The sequence below is a fragment of the Petaurus breviceps genome, unplaced genomic scaffold (genome assembly GCF_028583685.1).
Source record: "Petaurus breviceps papuanus isolate PSGF00001 unplaced genomic scaffold, PetGlider_PUasm1.0 208, whole genome shotgun sequence".
Lineage (NCBI taxonomy): Eukaryota > Metazoa > Chordata > Mammalia > Diprotodontia > Petauridae > Petaurus > Petaurus breviceps.
In genome coordinates, this window is record NW_027185852.1 from 21,457,539 (window position 1) to 21,476,487 (window position 18,949).

The following is an 18,949-nucleotide window of genomic DNA, read 5'->3' on the forward strand; positions in this document are numbered from 1 at the left end:
ACAGGCTGCCAGAGGCATCCTGCCAAGGAAGTCCCTGAAGGTGCTCCCTTTTGTTTAGGGACAAACGTGGCACAGTGGAAAGCTTCCTACATGTGGGGCTGAGAGACCTGGGATCAGATGCCAGTCCTGGTTCTTATTAGTTGTGTCCCAAAGGATCTTAGATCCAGGGTCAGAAGGTGTTTTAGAGAACATTGAGTCCAATCCTCTCTTTTTACAGATGAGAAAGATGAAGCCCCCCAAAGTTAGGAAACATGTATTCAGGGTCCCCCAGATGGGAAGGGCTTGAGGCAGGTTTCGGGACCGGGCTTCTTAACTCCAAAAATGACACCTTATGCATTCCACGTGCACTGCCTCTTACCCAAGACACTCTGTCTGGGTTTTGGTCTCTTCCTCTGCAAAATGAGGGTGAACCCAGTGAACTCCAAAGACTTTTCCACCCGGAAGACTGATCTGCTCTGTCTGGGAATGAAAGGTTTTTGCTTCCCCTGCACCATACCTGGAGGGAGCGACCACTGGAGAGGCAGACTCTGCCAGAAAGACCTACCCCCGCCATCTTCGAGAAGCGCACTCCCCCAGAGCTGAGCAAGCCCACGGTGCTGCATGGTTTTTCCTGGGCCAATTCAATGAAGTCTTTATAATTGTAGGATCCTGGACCGATCTGTTCTCCCTTGTTAAAGACACAAGAAAAGCAATTAAGAAAAATATCAGGAAGCTTCTGTGGTAAACCTGGAACCTGGGACTTGCTGTTCCCAAGAGAAGCCAAAGACTGGCTAAATGCAACACTAGCCCCAACTTGGATCCCGGCTTTCCCCAAGGCCTTTTGGTAGCAGCCAAATTGTTGAGCAAGAGCTTGGCACCGGGACAAGAAGAGGATGGAACTGCATGTGGGCACTCAATTAGTTAACAAGCACTTCCTACAGGTGTGAAGCACTGTGCTAGGCACTGGGGATATAAGTGTAAAGAGCAGAGTAATCCCCACTTACCTTCCACTGGGAAAGACAAGTACATGTGAAAATATGTACAGCATAAATATAAAATGAATAAATATTATATCAATATAATCAATATAAGACAGCCAGATAAGAGGAATTGGGGGCACGGGGCAGGGCCCAAGCAGCTGAGATTGGGAGTCTTCATTCAGAAGATAGTGCCTAACAGCTTTCAGAAGAAGAAATCAAAGTTAGGAAAGAATGCTCTAAATCACTATTGACATGAGAAAGGCAAATTAAAATAACTCTGAGGCAACACCACCTACCAGATTGGCTAGTATGAAAAAAAAAAAGGAATGTGGGGAAATTGGGATACTAATGCATTGTTGATGGAGTTGTGAACCAATCCAACCATTCTGGAGAGAAATTCAGAAATATGCCCAAAGGGATATAAAACCATGACCCTCTGACCCAGCAATACCACTTCTAGGTCTGTATCCCAAAGAGATCACAAAAAGGGGAAAGGACCCATATGTAACAAAAATAATAGCAGCTCTTTTAGTGGTGGCAAAGAATTGGAAATTGAAGGGATGTCCATCAGTTGGGGAATGGTTAAACAAGTTGTGGCATATGATTGTGGTGGAATGCTATTGTGCTAGAAGAAACGAGGAGGGGGTGGTTTCAGGAAAACCTGGGAAGACTTATAAGAACTGATGCAAAGTGAGATCATGAAAACACTGTACACATTAACAACAATGTTTTACAACAATCAACTGTGAAAGACTTAGCTACTCTTCGAGGACAATAATTTAGGACAATTCCAGAGGACCCATGATAAAAAATGCTGTCCACCATCAAAGAAAGAACTAAGAAAGTCTGAGCACAGACTGAAGTAGAATAATTTCCCTCTCTTTTTCTTGCTTTTTCTTTTTGCAACATGACTAATATGGAAATGTATTTTGTATTATTTCTCTTGTATAATGATATCAATATCAATTTCTCAACGGATGGGGGAGGGATAAGAGGAAAACAGAATCTAGAATTTAAAAAATTAAATGAATGTTTAAATGAATAAAATATTATATAATAAGATGAAAATATTATTACAAAAAAAAAACCATGATGCCAGAACCACACCTCAAAGGAAGAGAGGGACCCTGTGAGACAGAGGTTAAGGAGAAAGTGCACTCCTCTGGGAGACAGTGGGCTATGTTCTCTTAAAGTTGGGGGAAAGAACTGGAAAATCTACTAAGTACCATCATTTAAAAAATCTATTCTGGAACCTGCTTGCTCTACTGAGAACTCACTCTTTGGTTATCTAGAGTCTGTTCTCTGGACTTGGAAAGGTTTAGCCTTGAGATATGACTGTCATTCATCAAGTACCTGAAGGACTGGCTTGTGGAAGCAGGATTTCTTTTATTCTGCTTGGCCCCAAAAGGCAAAACAAAGAACAGTATGAGGACGTTAGATGAAGGCTAATCTCAATTCTATAGAAAGACATTCTCGGCAGTGGGAGGGGCTGTTTCTCAAAGTGAGGAATTTAAGAAGAAAACAGGGGGTCCTGGGCAATATTGAGCTCCTCGTCAGTGAAGGCATTCAGGCAGATGTCATAGAAGGTTCCTGGAAGGAAAGGTGTATGTGGGGAGGTCTGAGGAGAGGAGAATCCCTTCCTGGGACAGGAGATTTAACTAGATGTCCTCAGAGTTCCCATCTTGTCTATAATCACAAATTTTTTTACTTGTAAGAAACCTCCCAGTTGTGAAACCTCAAAACCCCTAGTAAACGTCACTAAGCCTCTCTGAGCCTCAGTTTTCTCATGCACAGAAATGGGTATGATAATGATAGCACCCAGTTCACAGGGGTTTTGTGAGGCGTGAGTAAGATAACCCGCGTTGTGTTTGGCAGACTTTAAAGCAATATAGAAATGTCTGTTATTACTATTACCATTCAAGACCCAGCTGGAGAGAAAGGCCTTGGTTCAAACCCTGCCTCTGACAGTTACTAGCACTATGACCTTGGGCCAGTCATTTAACTGTTGTCTGTCTCAGTTTCCCCATCTGTAAAATGAAGGATTGGACTCCAAGGCCTCAAAAGTCTCTTCCAGCTCTGGACCTATGATCCTGTGGACTCTTAGAAGAGGCTTTCCTGATTCCCACTGTTGTTAGTACCACCCCCTGAAATGGCTTTTTCTATGTATGTTATGAATTTGGAGTTACAATCCTGTCACTCCAATGAATTCTGATGGTCTCTAGGATAAAATGGAAATGCTTTTGTTTAACTTTTAAAGCTCTTCACAACCTGGTCTTCTTGTTGATCGTCACCTATGATATTGCATCTCCCACCTGCATGCCTTTGCAGGGCTGTTCATGCCTGGGATGCACCCTTACTTCACCTTTTCTTCTTACAATCTATTGCTTCTTTCAAAATTCTGTTCCACATAAAACCTTCCTTGACCCCTCCAGCCAACCAACCACTAAAGCCCTCTCTATAAACACTACCCCCCAACACCAAACTACTTTGAATTTATTTTGTATGTAATTAGTTATATTTGTGCTATTTTCCCCTGATAAAATGTAAGCTTCTTAGGGACAGAACTTAATTTTTTTGGATGGGGTGTCTTTGTATCCCTAGCACCTGATAGTGTCTGGCTAAATTTCATTGAACTGAATTAAAAGGCAGTATTTATGTGCTTTAAAATATCAGGCCTTTTTAATAGCTTCACCTTTTTGAAAAGTTGTTTTTAAGACATTATATTTGCTTTGGATTATTATTATATATTATATATATTACCAATAAAATTATATATATTTTATATATATTACCAATAAGAGACTTCTTAGAACAATTTAGAATGAATAGGCTCCCTTGTTAGTGAAGATCTCAATCATAGAACTGACATTTTGAGAGAAACCACCCCCACCTTGTGCTTGTCCAAAGGAAGTTGGGCTTTAGAATTGATTGTAGGGTCTGAGAGGAACCATAGAAGTCTTTTCATCCAACTTGTTCATTTTACAGAGGGGGAAACTGAGGCCCATTTGTGGACCAAAGAGTGTGAATGCTCAGTGCAGTCCTTCCCTGATAGCAGAAACACATTCAATTTTAGATGCTTTGACTAGGACCTCAGAGCATCTACCTGAGAGATGGTGGGTGAAGGTCACCTTTGTACCTGATGAATAGGAAGCATCTGAACACAGAACAGGATGGGAAGGCCTTATGAATGAAGGAGAGGTTAAGAGTTATAGGGAGAAACAGTAAAGCCATAATAATTTACCCCTTTCAGACCTAGATAAATCCAACCAAAAAATAAACAAAAAAATTAAAGGACCCCATCAGGATTTTAGAAAAGCTGGATAAAGTAACTGGCAAGGCTGTAAGAGAAGAGACACATTTATATATTGTAGATAGATCTGTGAGCCAGTCCAGTTATTCTGGAGGGCAATTTGAAACTGCCAAATATGTGATTAAACTGTGCATAGCCTTTGACTCATACTAGATCTATACATCAAAGAGATCCAAGAAAGTGGAAAAAGAACCTATATGTAAAAACATATTTCTATCAGGGTTGCTTTTTGCAGCAGCAGCAGCAAAAATTAGAAAGTGAGGGGGTATCCATCATTTTAGTTGTTTAGTCATGTCTGATTCCTTGTGACCCCATTTGAAGTTTTTTTTTTTTTTGGATCCAAGATCCTGGAGTGGTTTGCCATTTCCTACTCAATCTCATTTTACAGATGGGGAAACTGAGGCAACCAGGGCTCAGTGTTTGCCTAGGGTCACACAATTATTAAGTGTCTAAGGCCAAATTTGAACTCAGGTTTTTCCTGATTCTAGGTCAGGCACTCTATTCACTTTGCCACCTCCCTGCCCATCTATCAATTAGGTAATGGATAAATAAGTTATAGTACATGAAAGTGATAGAATACTATTGTGCTATGAGAAATGACGAAGGCAATAGTTTCAGAGAAATCTAGGAAGACCTGTATAAACTAATACAAAATGATGTGAGTAGAACCAGGAGAACAATTTATATGATAACAACAAAGACAATTTTGAAAGCCTTAGGAACTCTGATCAATACGATGAGCAGATGAATTTCCGGAGGATTCACAATGAAACATGTTAGCCACCTCCTCAAAGAGAGAGTATGGACTCAAGCATATTTGGGAGGACATGGTCAATGGGGGGCAATTTTTTTCCTGACTACATGTTTAGGTAACAGATTTCAGTTTCCCTTTTTTCCTCAATGGGGAAAAAGGGAGGTGAGAGGGAGAGAAGGCAGATTTTTCAATGACTACAAAAAAAATTATTAAAAATAAAATTTAACCTTAAAATTTTTTTAAAAGAATGAAAGGGAAAATTCCAAGAGAATCACAGAATTACAGAATTACAAAATTGAAAGAACTGTTTTCACAACCAACTAGTCCAACCTGTATGTGAACAAGACTGTCCTGTTATGACATACCTGAAAAGATAGAAGTACTCATTTCACTCTTGGTCAATTTTTAGGAAGTTTTTCCAACATTAAGTTGGGATTACATTTACATCCCTGCTGTTTAGTATCATGTGATTGAGGGACAATTAATCTAGGAGCATGGATGAAGAGGAGAATCCTTATCAGGAAGAGGAAAACAAGGATCTTACAAGAAATTTCTTTTCTTTGATGATAGATTTATACTGGAAGTGAGGCAACTGGGTCAGCCTGGTGGCCTCCTGAGCCTTGGCCCATCCAGTTCCAATGGCTTTCTTCGCCTCCTCCTCATCGAAGCATCCATCACTGAAGCGGTACATTCCAGGTCCCATATGGGTCTAAAAGTCAGAACAGGGTAATAATTGGCTCTCCAGGGTCCTGCTCTACTTTACTTGAAAAAGGCAGAATTGCAGACACATAAGAAGATCAGAGCTGGGAAGGGCCTTAGAACAGGGAATGTCAGGGCTGGGAGGGACCTGGGAATGGAGAGGAACCCAGAAGGTGTAATGGTTAGACTTGAAGGAACCATAGGTGACCCTCGAGCTAAATCAACCCGTTTTCCAGGTGAAGGCATGAGCAAGGACAGAGGGGGAAATTTTTGGCAAACTAGAATTGGCACCTCAGGTGTCAGGGTCCTCCTTCCACCATAAAGTATCTTCTCTGCACCTTTCCTCTCTGCCCCCCCCCTCTCAAACTTTCTTCGACAGTTCTCAGATGGGGAGTGCAGTTTACCGAGTTTAAGCTTCAAGTTTTGAGATCTCGCCCCGCTCTCATTTCCTGTTCTAAGCTTCGCGTCACCTCAAACCTGGACTTTACTAAACTGCTGGTGGTCTGCCTGCCTTGAGCCCCTCCTCCACCCCAGTCCATCCTCTACTCAGCTGTCAGCGTGACCTTCCCAGAGGGCACGTCACTTCCCTTCGCACTGAGCTCCGTGGCTCCCTACTACCTCCAAAATCCAGTCTAGAGCAGACAGAGAGCCGTCTGCTTGACGTTTAAAGTGCCCTTCAGAGCCTGGCACCTCCTTCCTTTTCAGCCTCCTTACACCTGGCTCTTTCCGCCCGTCCTCCTGGAGGCGTGCTTTGCCGCAGAGCCTGGTGCCTCTGGCTCTTCCTCACACTGGACAATCCTTTTCCCTGCTAGTGCATTTTCGTTGCCCGTCCCCCGTCCCCAGAATCCTGTGCTTCCTCCTGGCCATCCCCTGGCATGCCCGGCAAAGTCCCCCAGTTTGCACAAAGCGTCTGCTTTGTCCTGTCTCCATCCTGTTTGTCCAGAAATGGATCCACGTCGTCTCCTCCGTTTGACCGGGAGCTCCTTGAGGGCAGGAACCGTCCTTTGCCTTTGTTTGTATCCCCAGTGCTCAGCACAGTGCCTGGCACAGACTAGACACTTGACTTGATTAGAACCACCCAAAAAAGAGTTTTTCAGGAAAATGTGTCAGGATGGTCTGGTAGGAAAATAGGGCTTTGGTTTGGGGCAAGCCCGACGTTCCTTTTCGTTTTGACTGTGCCCCCCTCCCCTTGGCAAATTCAGCAGAACTGAGAGATATCCCTGGGCATCCCCTGCCCCATAATCCCCTTCTTCAGGCCTTGACAATGGGATGGAACCACTCACCCTTTTGGGCAGATAGTGCTTGGAGTATAACACCTGGGGAAAGGTGGGCTGCGGCTTCTTCGGCTGTGTGATAACTGCGCTCACATCAAACCTAGCCCGGAAAGAGACAAAAAAATCTCCAGGTGAAATACTTCTGCCGTGATGCGCTTGCTGGGGGATGCTGGGCAAGCTCCCTGCCCCTTTCTGGGTCTCTGTGAAGAGCTTGGACTAAATCGGAGATTTTCAAACTTTCTGACCTCAGGACCTTTTTAGACTCAAAACATTTTTAAACAGCCTTCCCCAACCCCAAAGAGCTTCTCTTTATATGGGTTACAGCTACTAAAAGCAATATGAGAAATTAAAGTGTCACAGGATTATTTTGAAGATAGTTTTGACCTCATGGACCCCGGAAATGGTCTTGGGGACCCAGAGGACCCTCTGACCAAACTTTGAGAACATCAGAAGAGGGTGATCTTTGTTTCTTGTTCAGCACAAGTACTCTGAGATTCTGACATCACCGCTTGCCTTTTAAGGAAGGGGAAAGAGGACACTAAAAATAAACTGAAATTAGAGAACACTGGCCTTTGAAGAGACCTCAGATGATGTCAGCTTCAACACCTACCTGATGCCTGAAAAGTCCCCATTCTACCACCACAGGGATGGGCACCCAGCCTCTTCTTGAATATTTCTAGTGCCAGGGAACACAGCACTTTGCCAAGGCGGTCTACTCCATCTTAGAATTGTTAGAAGTGTTTCCTCATATTGAACCAGCATCTGCTTCCCTGTAATGTTGCCCCATAAGTCCTAGTGCAGATCTCCAGGGCCAGACTGACTAAATCTCATCCTTTGCCACCATGCCAACCTTTCACAAAGGTGAAGGGATTTGCAGGTCCAACATATGACGTATAGTGTCAGGGGTCCTCGGGAATCCCCAGGACACAATTGGGGGACAGAGGCAGAAAGGATACTCACAGGGCTAGATGTCTCTCCACCCACACATGGAATATGGTTAATAAAATGAGTAGTAATTCAATTCAACCCCTCAGCACCTGCTATGCGCAAGGCATTATACTCGATACAGAGAATACAAAGAGAAAGACAAACCAATTCCTGACCTTGGGGCCACTTTACATCCTACTGAGAGAAATAACATAAAAACCCAAATGAGCAAATATAAGATTACTGGAGAAAGGAATCATTACTAAAGACTAAGGGGATAAGGAAACACTCCCATCTGAGAGGTGGCACCTGAATTCTTCCTTGATAGGAGCTAAGTGCTCTCCAAGGTAGAGGTGAGAAGGAAGTGCTTTCTAGGAACAGCTTATGCAAAGGTGGGAGGTAGAATTCTTAGTCCAGAGAACAGCAAACAGTCTCAAACACCCTTAAGCAGAGTAAGAAGAACAATGGGGAATTCTCTGGGAAAAGCAGAATGGTGCCAGATGGGTAAAGGGTTTGACATGCCAAGCAGAGGAGGAGCCTTGAGACCAGAGAGGGACACTAAAGAAAGATTTACAATCAGGCGAATGAGAAAGTCAGCATGTTCATTCTGTAGTTTTGTGGCAAGTGGGTTGGAAAGGGGAGAGACTAGAAGTAGGGAAATGTTGCAAAGGAAGGGATCTTATAAGAAGGAAAATATGAACTTATTCTCTCCTCACCAGCTAGGTGGTACAGTGGGTAAAGTCCCTAGCCTTGAGTCAGGAAAATTTTGAGTTCAAATGCAGACTCAGACACTTACTACTTGTATGACCCTGGCCATAACTTCAGTCTGCCTCAGTTTCCTCATCTGTAGAATATGTTTAATGCCCATTAATGGGCACCTACCTCTCAGGGCTGTTACAAGGATCAAATGAAAGAATAAAGGCAAAGAGAGGCAAAAACAGTCCCTGATCTCAGGGATCTCACATTTTAACGGGAAAGATCCCATGCAAACAATTCTGTTTAATAAAAAAGATAAAGGATAAATCGAGGTTAATCCCAGAGGGAAGGCACTAAGATTGAGGTGGACTGGGAGAGGGATCCAGTAGAAGATGGGCATTTAGATGGAATTTGAAGGAAACCAAGGAAGCAAGGAGATGGAGACAAGGAGGGAGTGAATTCCAGGCATGGGCTGTCCCTGGAGCAGGGATATATAGTGTCTGGTGGGAGGAACAGCCAGGCGGTGAGTGTCAGTAGAATGCAGAGTATATTGGCTCAAGGTCACGAAGTAGCAGGGCCGGACTCCCATCCAGGTCCCCTCTCGCCAAATCCAGCTCTTTCCAAGGTGTTTCCTTAGTTAGGGCTTGAGGCCAGCTCTTAGGGAAGGGCATTTAGAAATCATGAAATCTTACTCTTTCAGGTTACAATGAAGGGAACTGAGGCCAAGGAGACAGGACTAGCCCAAGGTAACACAGCAAGTCAGTGGTATTGGCTGAATTTGAACCAGTGCCAAGGATGGCAGAGGAAAAACAAGGGGTAAGGAAGAGGAGTTACCGCCCAGCCCCTGCCCCTCTGGCGAAAGACCACCCTGGACTCCCCAACCCAACCTTGCTGACTGCACCCCGAAGGGCGCTCCAATAAAAAGCTTGGTTGTAGCCATGCTCAAGGTCTGGAGAAACGTTTCCAAGACTCTGCAGGGGGTTCCTTGGATCCACTGTAAGCTTTCTAGAACTTGGGTGGGGGGCCCTAGCCTGGGGGCTCGCCCCGCCCCCAAGCTGCCAGGCAACGCCCTCTAGGCTCTTGTGACCTGGAGTTGCGGAGAGGGGCGGGGGAGCTGTGAGAAGGGAGAAAAAAGGGAATGGAGAGAATAGGTGGGAAAGAAGGGAAGGGAGGAGAGAAGAAAGGAAATAGAGGAAGAGAAGGAAGGGAAGAAGGGGAAAGAAAGAAAGAGGCTCTGTCACGTATGGAAAAGAGGAGGGGAAGGAAGGAGAAGGGGAAAGAGAGAGGAGAGAGAGAAGAAAGGAGGAGAAAAGAGGAGGGGAATGAAGGGCGGGGACGGATGGGGAAATAGAAAGAAGGGGGAGGAGGGAGAGGCAGGTGAGAAAGGAGGTAGGCTAGAGAAGGGAATGGGAAAAGAGGGGCAGACAAGAGAAGGGGGTCATAGATGAGGGAAAGGCGAAGAAGAGAAGGAAAAAAGAAGTAGAGGGGAAATGGATGGGGAGGCAAAAAAGGGAAGAGAGGAAGGAGGAGGAGAGTGGGGAAAGGAAGTGAGGAGGGAGGAGGGGGAGAAAGGAGAAGGGAGAGAATGAGAAGAAGGGAGAAAGAAAAGAGGGAAAAACAGGAAGAACGGTCCACCTCGGCTTCTCTGTCTTCCTTTACCTCCATCCCCAGCCTTACCTCATCATCTGTGCTGTCCCTCCTCCATAACTCCCTATCCGTCCCATTTCTCACTCTATAACTTGAAAATGTTCAACCTCAGCTATTGCCAGAGTGCTGGACAATTGTGCTCTTCTCCACACCCTACCTCATCCCCTTCAGCATCTGTTCCAAACCTTTGCCCCTTGTCTGAAGCTTGTTCAGACATAGATGACCCTGTCTCTTTCCTTGAGATGCCTGAGGTTATCAGACGGGAATGTGCACAGCCCTTCTTCCTTCGGAATCTTAGCATCACAGGTCTCTTTCTCCTCTTTGCTCTACTTTTCCTACTTCTCAGTAGCACTAATCTCTCTCCTCATGCCCCTTGTTTTATTTCCTATGACCTCCTGGACTTTGGCTTGGCAGCCCACCTTTCTTTATTTTTTTTTTTTAATGCATCCTCCATTGTTCTCTCTCCACTATTTTCTTCCTATCTGCTGACACATTCTCAAGAATTCCCAATCCTAAAAAAACTTTTCCTGGATTCTCATTTTTGGAGAGGGGGGGGGAAACCAGATGTGTGATTTCCTCAGCAGAGGGAATTCCCATTGAGAAAGCTTCCTCAATCAGCCTTCCTTCCAAGGTCTCTTCCAACTTTCAGTCTGGAGCCTCTCACCAGGAAGCACTGGTGGTTTCATCATTCATTGGAAGATAAGCCACACCCTTCCTCCACCTCACTGTGTGAGCCTCAGTATCCCCATCTATCTGTAAAATGAAAAGGGCTAGACAAGTTGGCATCAGAGGTTGCCGCTAACTCTAGATTGGTGGTCTTCTGCCTGTGATCCTACTGTGTGCCAGGCACCATGATGAACATGTGAAAATGGATATGCACCTACTGTGATTGGCTTGAGTCCCCCAGTTATCCAGGTAACTGGCCATGCCAGCCAAGATAGAGTGGCTTGACATACCAACAGTCATTTGTAGTGACCAAGAGCGCACCCAGCTGGATATGAAGAGCACCAGAAACTCAGAAGCCAGGTAAGCTCACACCAGCTCTGAGCCATTAGGTGGTTTAGGGACCTTTGAGAGACATCCTGATCTCCAGAGATCTCCCTGACTGCTGCCTAAGGGGCTCTCAGACAGTTCTTGTTCTGTGGTTTGGGGGGACATCCCCTTCTTTTACTGTTGAGCACAAGCTCAAGACTTGCACTGGCAAGCCTGATTGGCACCAAGAATGCCTTCTGATTTGTGTATCAAAGGGCCTCGCTTCCTGTTTCCTGGGTTTTCCCCTCCCCTTGGGAATGGGGTTCCCTGCCACATTCCTTTCTAGGACCCAGCCCAATTCCCTGCCTTTCTTTGTTTGAAAAGTATAAATATCTCACTCTTTCCAAATGGGCTTTGAACAGATGTGGACCCTGCCTCACTATTCTAGCTTGCAAGCTCCAGCTCAGGAATAAATGCATTAATAACCTGTGAATGCTGGGATCGGACCCATTCCAGGCCCCTTTCCTGGACCTGGGGTTTCTTCCATTTTGACAGTTCACAGGGGTTTTTAATTTGACAAGCACTAGAGATAGAGACAAAAATGAATCAGTCCATGTCCTCAGGAAGCTTACATTCATTCATAGAAAACAATATGCACACATATGAGGAGATAGAGAATATAGGGTCTCCCAAAAGTCTTAATGCAGTTTTAGTCTATTGAAGCATATGGTTAATACAATAAACTAAACAAGGTAATCAGAGGAAGAATGGATCAGGAGGCAACCTTTGAGGGAAGGGAAGGATTCTGGGAAATTGGGGTAAGGAGGGAATGTAGGGGCATCAGGTGTCAACAAGAGAAAAGAGGCTGGTTTGTGAAAGAGAGTCAGGCATAGCAAGTCTGGAAGGGCAGGCTGGGGACAGATTGTGAAGGACATGCAAGGCCAATAGAGGATTTTATATTTGGTTCTAGAGGACAATAGGGAGCCATTGCGGCTCCTTGATCGAGGGAAGTAGGGGGTGCTCAGAGGTATTGCTGGTAGCAACTGTAAGGACATGAGTTAGCATCAAAGGCTTTTGGAAAGAATTGCAGAGGTCAGTGTCCCTGCTTCTGTGACTCTAACAGATTAAGGTGTAAAACTGGGAGTGTATGAGGTCCACAAAACTCCTGAACTCAACCAGTCAGATTAAAATGTCCTTGGAAAATGATTAACAAAATAAACAAAAATACAATTGAACATAAATAATGTTCATTTGTAGTTTTCTAAGTCAATAGGCCCGTGTCCTGGGTCCATTTTCATTTGAGTTTGACACCACTATGGTTCTAGGACTCTCACGTTCCAAGTATTCTAACATTCTGGGAAAGGTTCTGGGATTCTATGCACGGAACACCAGTGAGACCAAAGACTCTGTTTCCTCCTCCTGACATGCATTTGTTGATGATGGGATGCTCCCTCTTGGCAGTCGACTATGGCTGGGAAGACTCTTACCCTAAAAACATAGCTGGGGGACACAGCCCTTGGTGGGACTGCCCAAGGGGGCCCCGGTGGGAAACCAAGCCCACCCAGGGACCCCTGCCCTTCTGTGGCAGTGTCTAAGATAGTGGTAGAGAGGAGCCCTGCCGGCCAGCAGCAGAGCTGAGAATGTGAGGTGAAAAGATTGATAAAAGAGTTACTTACCCAGAGGTTGACAATCATAAACAAGACGGGATTCCACTATGGTGGAAAACTGAGTCAACTTTATTCAGCTAAGAGTCCAGTACATATAGTGTGGAACTGCATAGTCTTATAAGCTGCTATCTTTGGGATGACACCAGTGTCCTAGCTCCCATTCGCCTCATATGTGACGGCCGTGTGCTCTACCCTAGTTATCAGGGACGAGAACCGGGCAGGATGTTCCAAACCTCCCTAAACTTCCCTAGAGCAGGATGGAGTTGTCCCAAGGCTTCTAGTTAATACTACAGTGCAACATTATGCTAGTGTCCCCTGAGAACACTGCAAGCATCCTTGTTCCCAGTCTGAGATGTGAAGCCCAAGCCTGTGAGCCTTCCTGGGGGATGGGGAACCGATCCAAGCCTGTTTAACAGGGTCTCATGCTGAGAGGGCTTATTCAGCCATCAAGGTCAGAGCCCCACTGGCCGTGGTCCTCAATAGGCTCCATCACCCATTCTTGTTTCATCTGCTTTATCATCTGCCCTTTTTCATTTGTCAGTCTCTAAGGTGTGTGTGTGTGTGTGTGTGTGTGTGTGTGAGTGTGTGTGTGTGAGAGTGAGTGCGCGCGCGCGTGTACGAGCTCTCGAATGCACACGAACCGAAACAGATTCCCTTCTCAGAGGAGAAGTCATTTCTGTCTCATGACGGGCTTTCCGGCCTCCCAGCTGCCTCCCTTTTGGATTATTTATCGGGGGTTCCCTGTGCCCCAGCCCCTTGCACAGATCCCACAGGTATCTGAATCTGGGCCACCTCCAATGACCAGTGGGGTCACAGGGAGGCAAGACGGGGTCAGAGGGGAACAGAGATCAGACAACAACAATCACTTTGAGGAATGATGTTCATAGGGTCTGTGAGGTCCACAAAGCACCCTGCATTCCACCTGCTTCCATAAGTCTTTCCCACTCCCTCTTTAAAGCCAATGCCTCCCTTGGAGATTCCCCCGTTTCTCCTTCCAGCCTTTGCCATCTCATCCTCATATCCTGTTTGTGCCCAGGTGTTTCTGTGTCATGTCTCCCACTGGCCTGGGAGTTCCCTGAGGGCCAGGACTGTCTGTGCCTTCCTTTCATCCCCCTTGCTTAGCACAATGCCTAGCATGTAGTAGGCACTTAGTAAATGCCTGTTGATTTTATCTGACTATATCTATTACCTTATTAAAGCACCTTAGAGACCATCTAATTTAACTCCTTCATTTTACAGAAGAGGAAACTGAGGCCCAGGGAAGGGACTTGCCCAAGGTCACACATGAGGTAAGTGACAGAGATCTTCAGGGTAGCCAATAAGTAGAGACATCCCCCTAGGCAATGCCTCACTGAGGCTCTGGAGTTGGAGGAAAGCACCCTCAGAGATGCTCCTGGAAGGAAGCCACCACACTGTGATTCAGGAGTCATTCAGTTGTAATTAATTTGGAGGAAACCAGAAGATAGAGCCAGCCTCCCGCTTCTATATTTATATATAAAAACATAAGGTATCCATAACTTTTTTTTTTGGAGGGGGAAGGTAGGGCAATTGGGGTTAAGTGACTTGCCCAAGGTCACACTAGTTTTGTGTTAAGTGTCTGAGGCCAGATTTGAACTCAGGTCCTCCTGATTCCAGGGTCAATGCTCTATTCACCGAACCAACCAGCTGCCCCCATAACATTTTTCAAGATTAATCATTCTATAAAGACTACTTGTTGTTTTCCTAGGATTTAAATCTGGAATAATAACGGACCTTTTCAAAGTGTACAGCTGTCTAGCTCTTCCTCCCACATATTGTCCTTATGAAATGGATTTCTTTTCTTTTTTTCTTTTTAACAAAAGTGTTTGTTTATTTATTTATTGTCCATTTATCCCTATTAAACCCACCACACTCCTCTGACAAAAGAGGAAACTGAGGCCAGAGTGGAGAAGGGGCCGGTGCAAGGGGGCAAGACCAGAGCCAGACTCCAGCTGGCCCAACAGCCCAGCTCCGGATCTGATTCTTCCCTCAGCTGCTTCCCCATCATGCCTCTCTTTCACAACACATCTGGCTTGGCAGGGCTGGTCTTAACAGTTTGCCGGAACAAAAATGGAAACATGTCTCCTAGCTGTTCAGTCACACCTCCTTCTGCTACCTTGGGAATCACTCTCGGAGGGTGTTGTGGGTGGAGGACAGGGAGGGGAGTCAGCCAGCCAGCAGACTGCTAATCATCCTCAGCCTGGGTATTTTCCCACTCACCAAGCTAGGAATGGGGCTCACTTCCCCAGTCTGCTAGTTCCTATGGTGTGACCTCCTCTGGGAATAAGTCCTGATAAATGAGGGCACTAGACTGGTCAAGGCCACATGTGGGCCTCTAGATCCTCAAGCACAAATTTGTTTGACTGAATCCAAACTTAATGTCCTGTGAAGTTTAGATTCAGTCAAAGGGTGGCATGTGGCCTCGAGACTGCAGGTTCCCCACTCTTGGACTAGATGATTGCCAATTCCACCCTCAGCTCTCACCCTGTCTTCTCTGAGGCCCCTCAGAGCTCTGAATCCTCTCTGGCTGGGGCAGCTGCCCAGCACCCACTGACCTTTACATTGCATTTCCTCTAGGGAGGCCTCTCCCTGACAAGCTCCTCCCCTAGACTTTGACAAACCTGAAGAGCCAGGTAGGAGGGCTTGGCCCTCTCCCTGCCAGAGCTGCAGCACCATAGGCGTGTGGGCTCTCAGGCTGGAAGGACCCTTAGAAATTGTCTCATCCAACCCCCTCATTTTACAGATGGGGACTGGAGCGGGGAGAAGGGAAGTCCTACTCGCCTGAGTTCACACAGCTAGGCAGCAGCAGCCCTGGGACCCGCTTCCTCCAGATGGAGGGCTTGCCCCCCAACACCAGGCTCCAGGTCCTCCCTGATGCTGGGCCTCTGCCTCTGGGAGACAACGAGGGGGGGATGCCTGAGGACGACATTGAAGCGCTCATGGAGGAGATGGCTTACCTCCCTGGCCACTTCCACCTGGACCTGAACCTGAACTTTGAGCCGGGCTCCCGGGCCCCCTTCCGAGGCAGAGACATGAAGCTGCAGAGGGAGAGCCTTCGGACTGAGCTAGAGTTCGAGGCTGGGCCCCTACAGTATGCGGTGAGGAACCTCCTGGGGGTTTTCACCTTCTACCTGGAGGAGCTGCAGCAGGCCCGGGAGCTTTTCCTGCAGGTGACCCAGGAGGCACCTGACAACCTTAACGCCTGGGCCAACCTGGCTTACGTCTATGATCAACTGGGCCTGGAGCAGGAGGGGGCCCGCTGCACTGAGACGCTGTCTGGCCTCATGGGCCTGGAGGCTGACGAGGAAGGGCTGGCCGATGGGGAGCTCCAGCTCCGGGCAGCCCGATGCCTGGCCGAGCAGGGCTACGCCTCGGCCTTTGACGTGGGCTTCGTGAGCGAGAGTGACCAGGTCCAGAAGCTGACTGCCGGCATTGCCCTCTATGACAAAGGCCTAGCCTACGGGCAGAAGAAGGTCAGTGACCTGCCCCAGCCCTTTGGGGGTGCTTTGGTTCTCTGGGGGACTTGGAAAGATGGTGGGATAAAGGAAGAGGTTTGGCAGACTGAGGAGAGATGGAGGCAGAGGACAAGCACTGATTAAGCAGACCCCCTCAGGTATTCATCCAACACACACAAGCTGAGAGGGATTGTCAGAGCTAAAACTCCACGGCCTGTCAGAGCCAGGAGGGACCTGGCAGGGCATCTAGCCTGACTTTAGGAGTCCTTCTGTTTCATCTTTCACAAGCACTGTCCAGACACTGCTGGAAGCCGTCCGGGGAAGGAAGGGCTACCCAGCCAATCAGTCAGGAAGCACTTATTAATCATTGCTATGTGCCAGGTACAGGTAGTACTATGGAATTACACAGAGAGCACGATGAAAGACAAGCACAGTCCCTGCCCCCAGAAAGCTGTCATTCTCTTGGGGCGTCACAGGGTCTAGACAGAGGAAATGGAGGGAGCCTCAGGCCCTCCGTCCCCATGTTTATTGGGTCACATGGATGATTGTTCTTGATTCAGGGTGCCCTACATTAGGGAGGGCACTGACAAGCTCTGGGACAAGCAGGATGCTCAGAGGATGGGAGAACATGCCTCACGGTCCTCTATCTGTTAAAGGCACTGGGCCCATTTAGCCTGAGAGGGGAGTGTCCAGGGCCCATGGTGCTGCCTTTGGTGTGTGGAGGAGAGAGCAGACCTGCTCCTCTTATCCACAAAAATCAAGAGCAGGAGCCGGGAGGAAGTCTCAGAGAAGCAGATTTGGTCTGGATGGCAAGACCCGCTTCCCGCTGATGCTAGCTGTCCCAAAGAGGCTTGAGCTCCCTCAGAAGATAGTGAGTTCCCCGTCCCTGAGGGGATCCAAGCCAAAGCTGAGCTGTATGGAAGCTTCAATGGCTGCCCATTGGCACCCCCATCAAGTCCAGATCCTGAGCCTGGAGTCCAAAGCCATCCCACAATCTGCCCCACCCAACTTTCCCAGTCTTAAGTCTCACTATTCCCCTTCATGAGTTGTAAACTGCAGCAATACCCATGGCCCTTTATACAGTCCGTGATCTGCTCCCTGCACGGTACTCATGCATTTCCTCCACCATGAATGGCTTTCCTCTTATCTCTGTCTGGTGAAGTGTTTCCCATCATTCAAGGCTCAGCCTGGGTGCCTCCTTTACTGGGCAGCCTGCCTCAGTTCCCCCTAGCCAACAGTGATTTCCTTCTTCCTCAGAGTCCCCACAGTCCTCTGCCTGTCCTCTCTATCGCTCACTTCCAGCAGATGCCCACAGATTGCAGGAAAATACTAGCTCATCATATGTCCCCGACCAGATTTCAAACTCCTAAAGGTCTAGGATGCTGGTGCATTTTTCTTTGTATCTCCCCTGCTCTGAGCATAGGACCTTGAACATGGAAGTGGTCAAAGATACATTCATGTAAATAAATATACAATGTCCTGCTTTCATAGGTACAGGGACTGAGCCTGTGATTTCCAGAACAGGGCACTCCCATATGAGGATACTCCCACTCCCAAGGCAGGCTGGCACTTTCTCTGAAGTGTATAGTCTTAGAGAATTGCCCAGGACCTTGGCAAGTGAAGGGATTTGCTCACAGTCACATATACAGAGTCCTGCTGATGCAGAAGCCAACTTCTTTTGCATGGTTCCAAGCTGCCTTTCCATTCTGGAGTCTAACCTTCTGCAGGCTAAGGACCGGAACAGCACAGCACCAGGCACATAGTACCACTTGCTGCTTATCTGTTCTAACATCTTAGGAGGAGTCTCCTTTAAAACAGTATAGAAAGGTGATCACTCCTCTGTACTCTGAAGGCCTCTTCCTTTTTCTATGCTTCTGCCCCCAGCCCTGGGGTCATACCCTCGCTGGGTCAGAATGGCAGGTCTGGAGTTGGACTTTCAGAGGTCACACAGTCTAACATCCCCCTGTTTACAGATGAGCAAATGAAGCCCATTGGGTGAGGGACACTCAGTCAGACAGTCAATCAAGCATTTAGTGAATACTTACTATGTGCTCACACACACACACACACACACACCATCAGTTTCAGGCAAGGATCAGGAAAGGCTGTCTGGAGGAGGTGAGAAATAAAGACCACATTGGAGGTCCTATCATTGGACTCTCTAGAGGCTTCTCAGGACAAACCTCCCATTGGTGGGGAGTGGGAAAGAGGGAGATAGTGGAGAAACCTGTTTGTAGTGGGCCGCAGAAGATACCAGGAAAGTGGACGGAGAACAGCTTAGTGGGGTGTGTTGCCCTGGGGCCCTGAGGGAGGCTGACTCAGGCTGGGTGGAATGCCCAGGAACATCTCTCCAAGCTCCCTGTCCTTTATCTGGCCTCCTCAGAAGACCTGGGTCTGAACCCTAGCTCTGACACTCACTGACAAGACCCTCAAAGCTCTCTGGGCCTCAGTTTCCTTCTCTGTAAAATGGGCTATAAAAATCATAAAGGCCACAGGGGTACTTCAGGGAAACCCCTCTTCAAATGGAAAAGTGCCATTGAAATGTGAGTGAGTTATCATTTCAGTTATCTC

The 18,949-nt window shown here is 47.0% G+C and overlaps 2 protein-coding genes across 2 annotated transcripts in view; one reads left to right on the forward strand and one right to left on the reverse strand.

Moving 5' to 3' along the window:
• The window catches only part of LOC138165133 (ciliary microtubule-associated protein 2-like), a 46,623-nt gene extending 37,064 nt beyond the window's left edge, over window positions 1–9,559 (reverse strand). The window contains exons 1-4 of the mRNA XM_069093286.1: window positions 9,507–9,559; window positions 7,006–7,096; window positions 5,568–5,732; window positions 546–667 (exon numbers count right to left, since the gene is read on the reverse strand). Coding sequence (XP_068949387.1) covers window positions 546–667; window positions 5,568–5,732; window positions 7,006–7,096; window positions 9,507–9,559 — 431 coding nt within the window. The remainder of the gene's footprint in view (window positions 1–545; window positions 668–5,567; window positions 5,733–7,005; window positions 7,097–9,506) is intronic.
• A 5,971-nt stretch (window positions 9,560–15,530) lies between these two features.
• The window catches only part of LOC138165314 (tetratricopeptide repeat protein 22-like), a 39,784-nt gene continuing 36,365 nt past the window's right edge, over window positions 15,531–18,949 (forward strand). Inside the window, exon 1 of the mRNA XM_069093500.1 lies at window positions 15,531–16,396. Coding sequence (XP_068949601.1) covers window positions 15,755–16,396 — 642 coding nt within the window. The 5' untranslated portion in view covers window positions 15,531–15,754. The remainder of the gene's footprint in view (window positions 16,397–18,949) is intronic.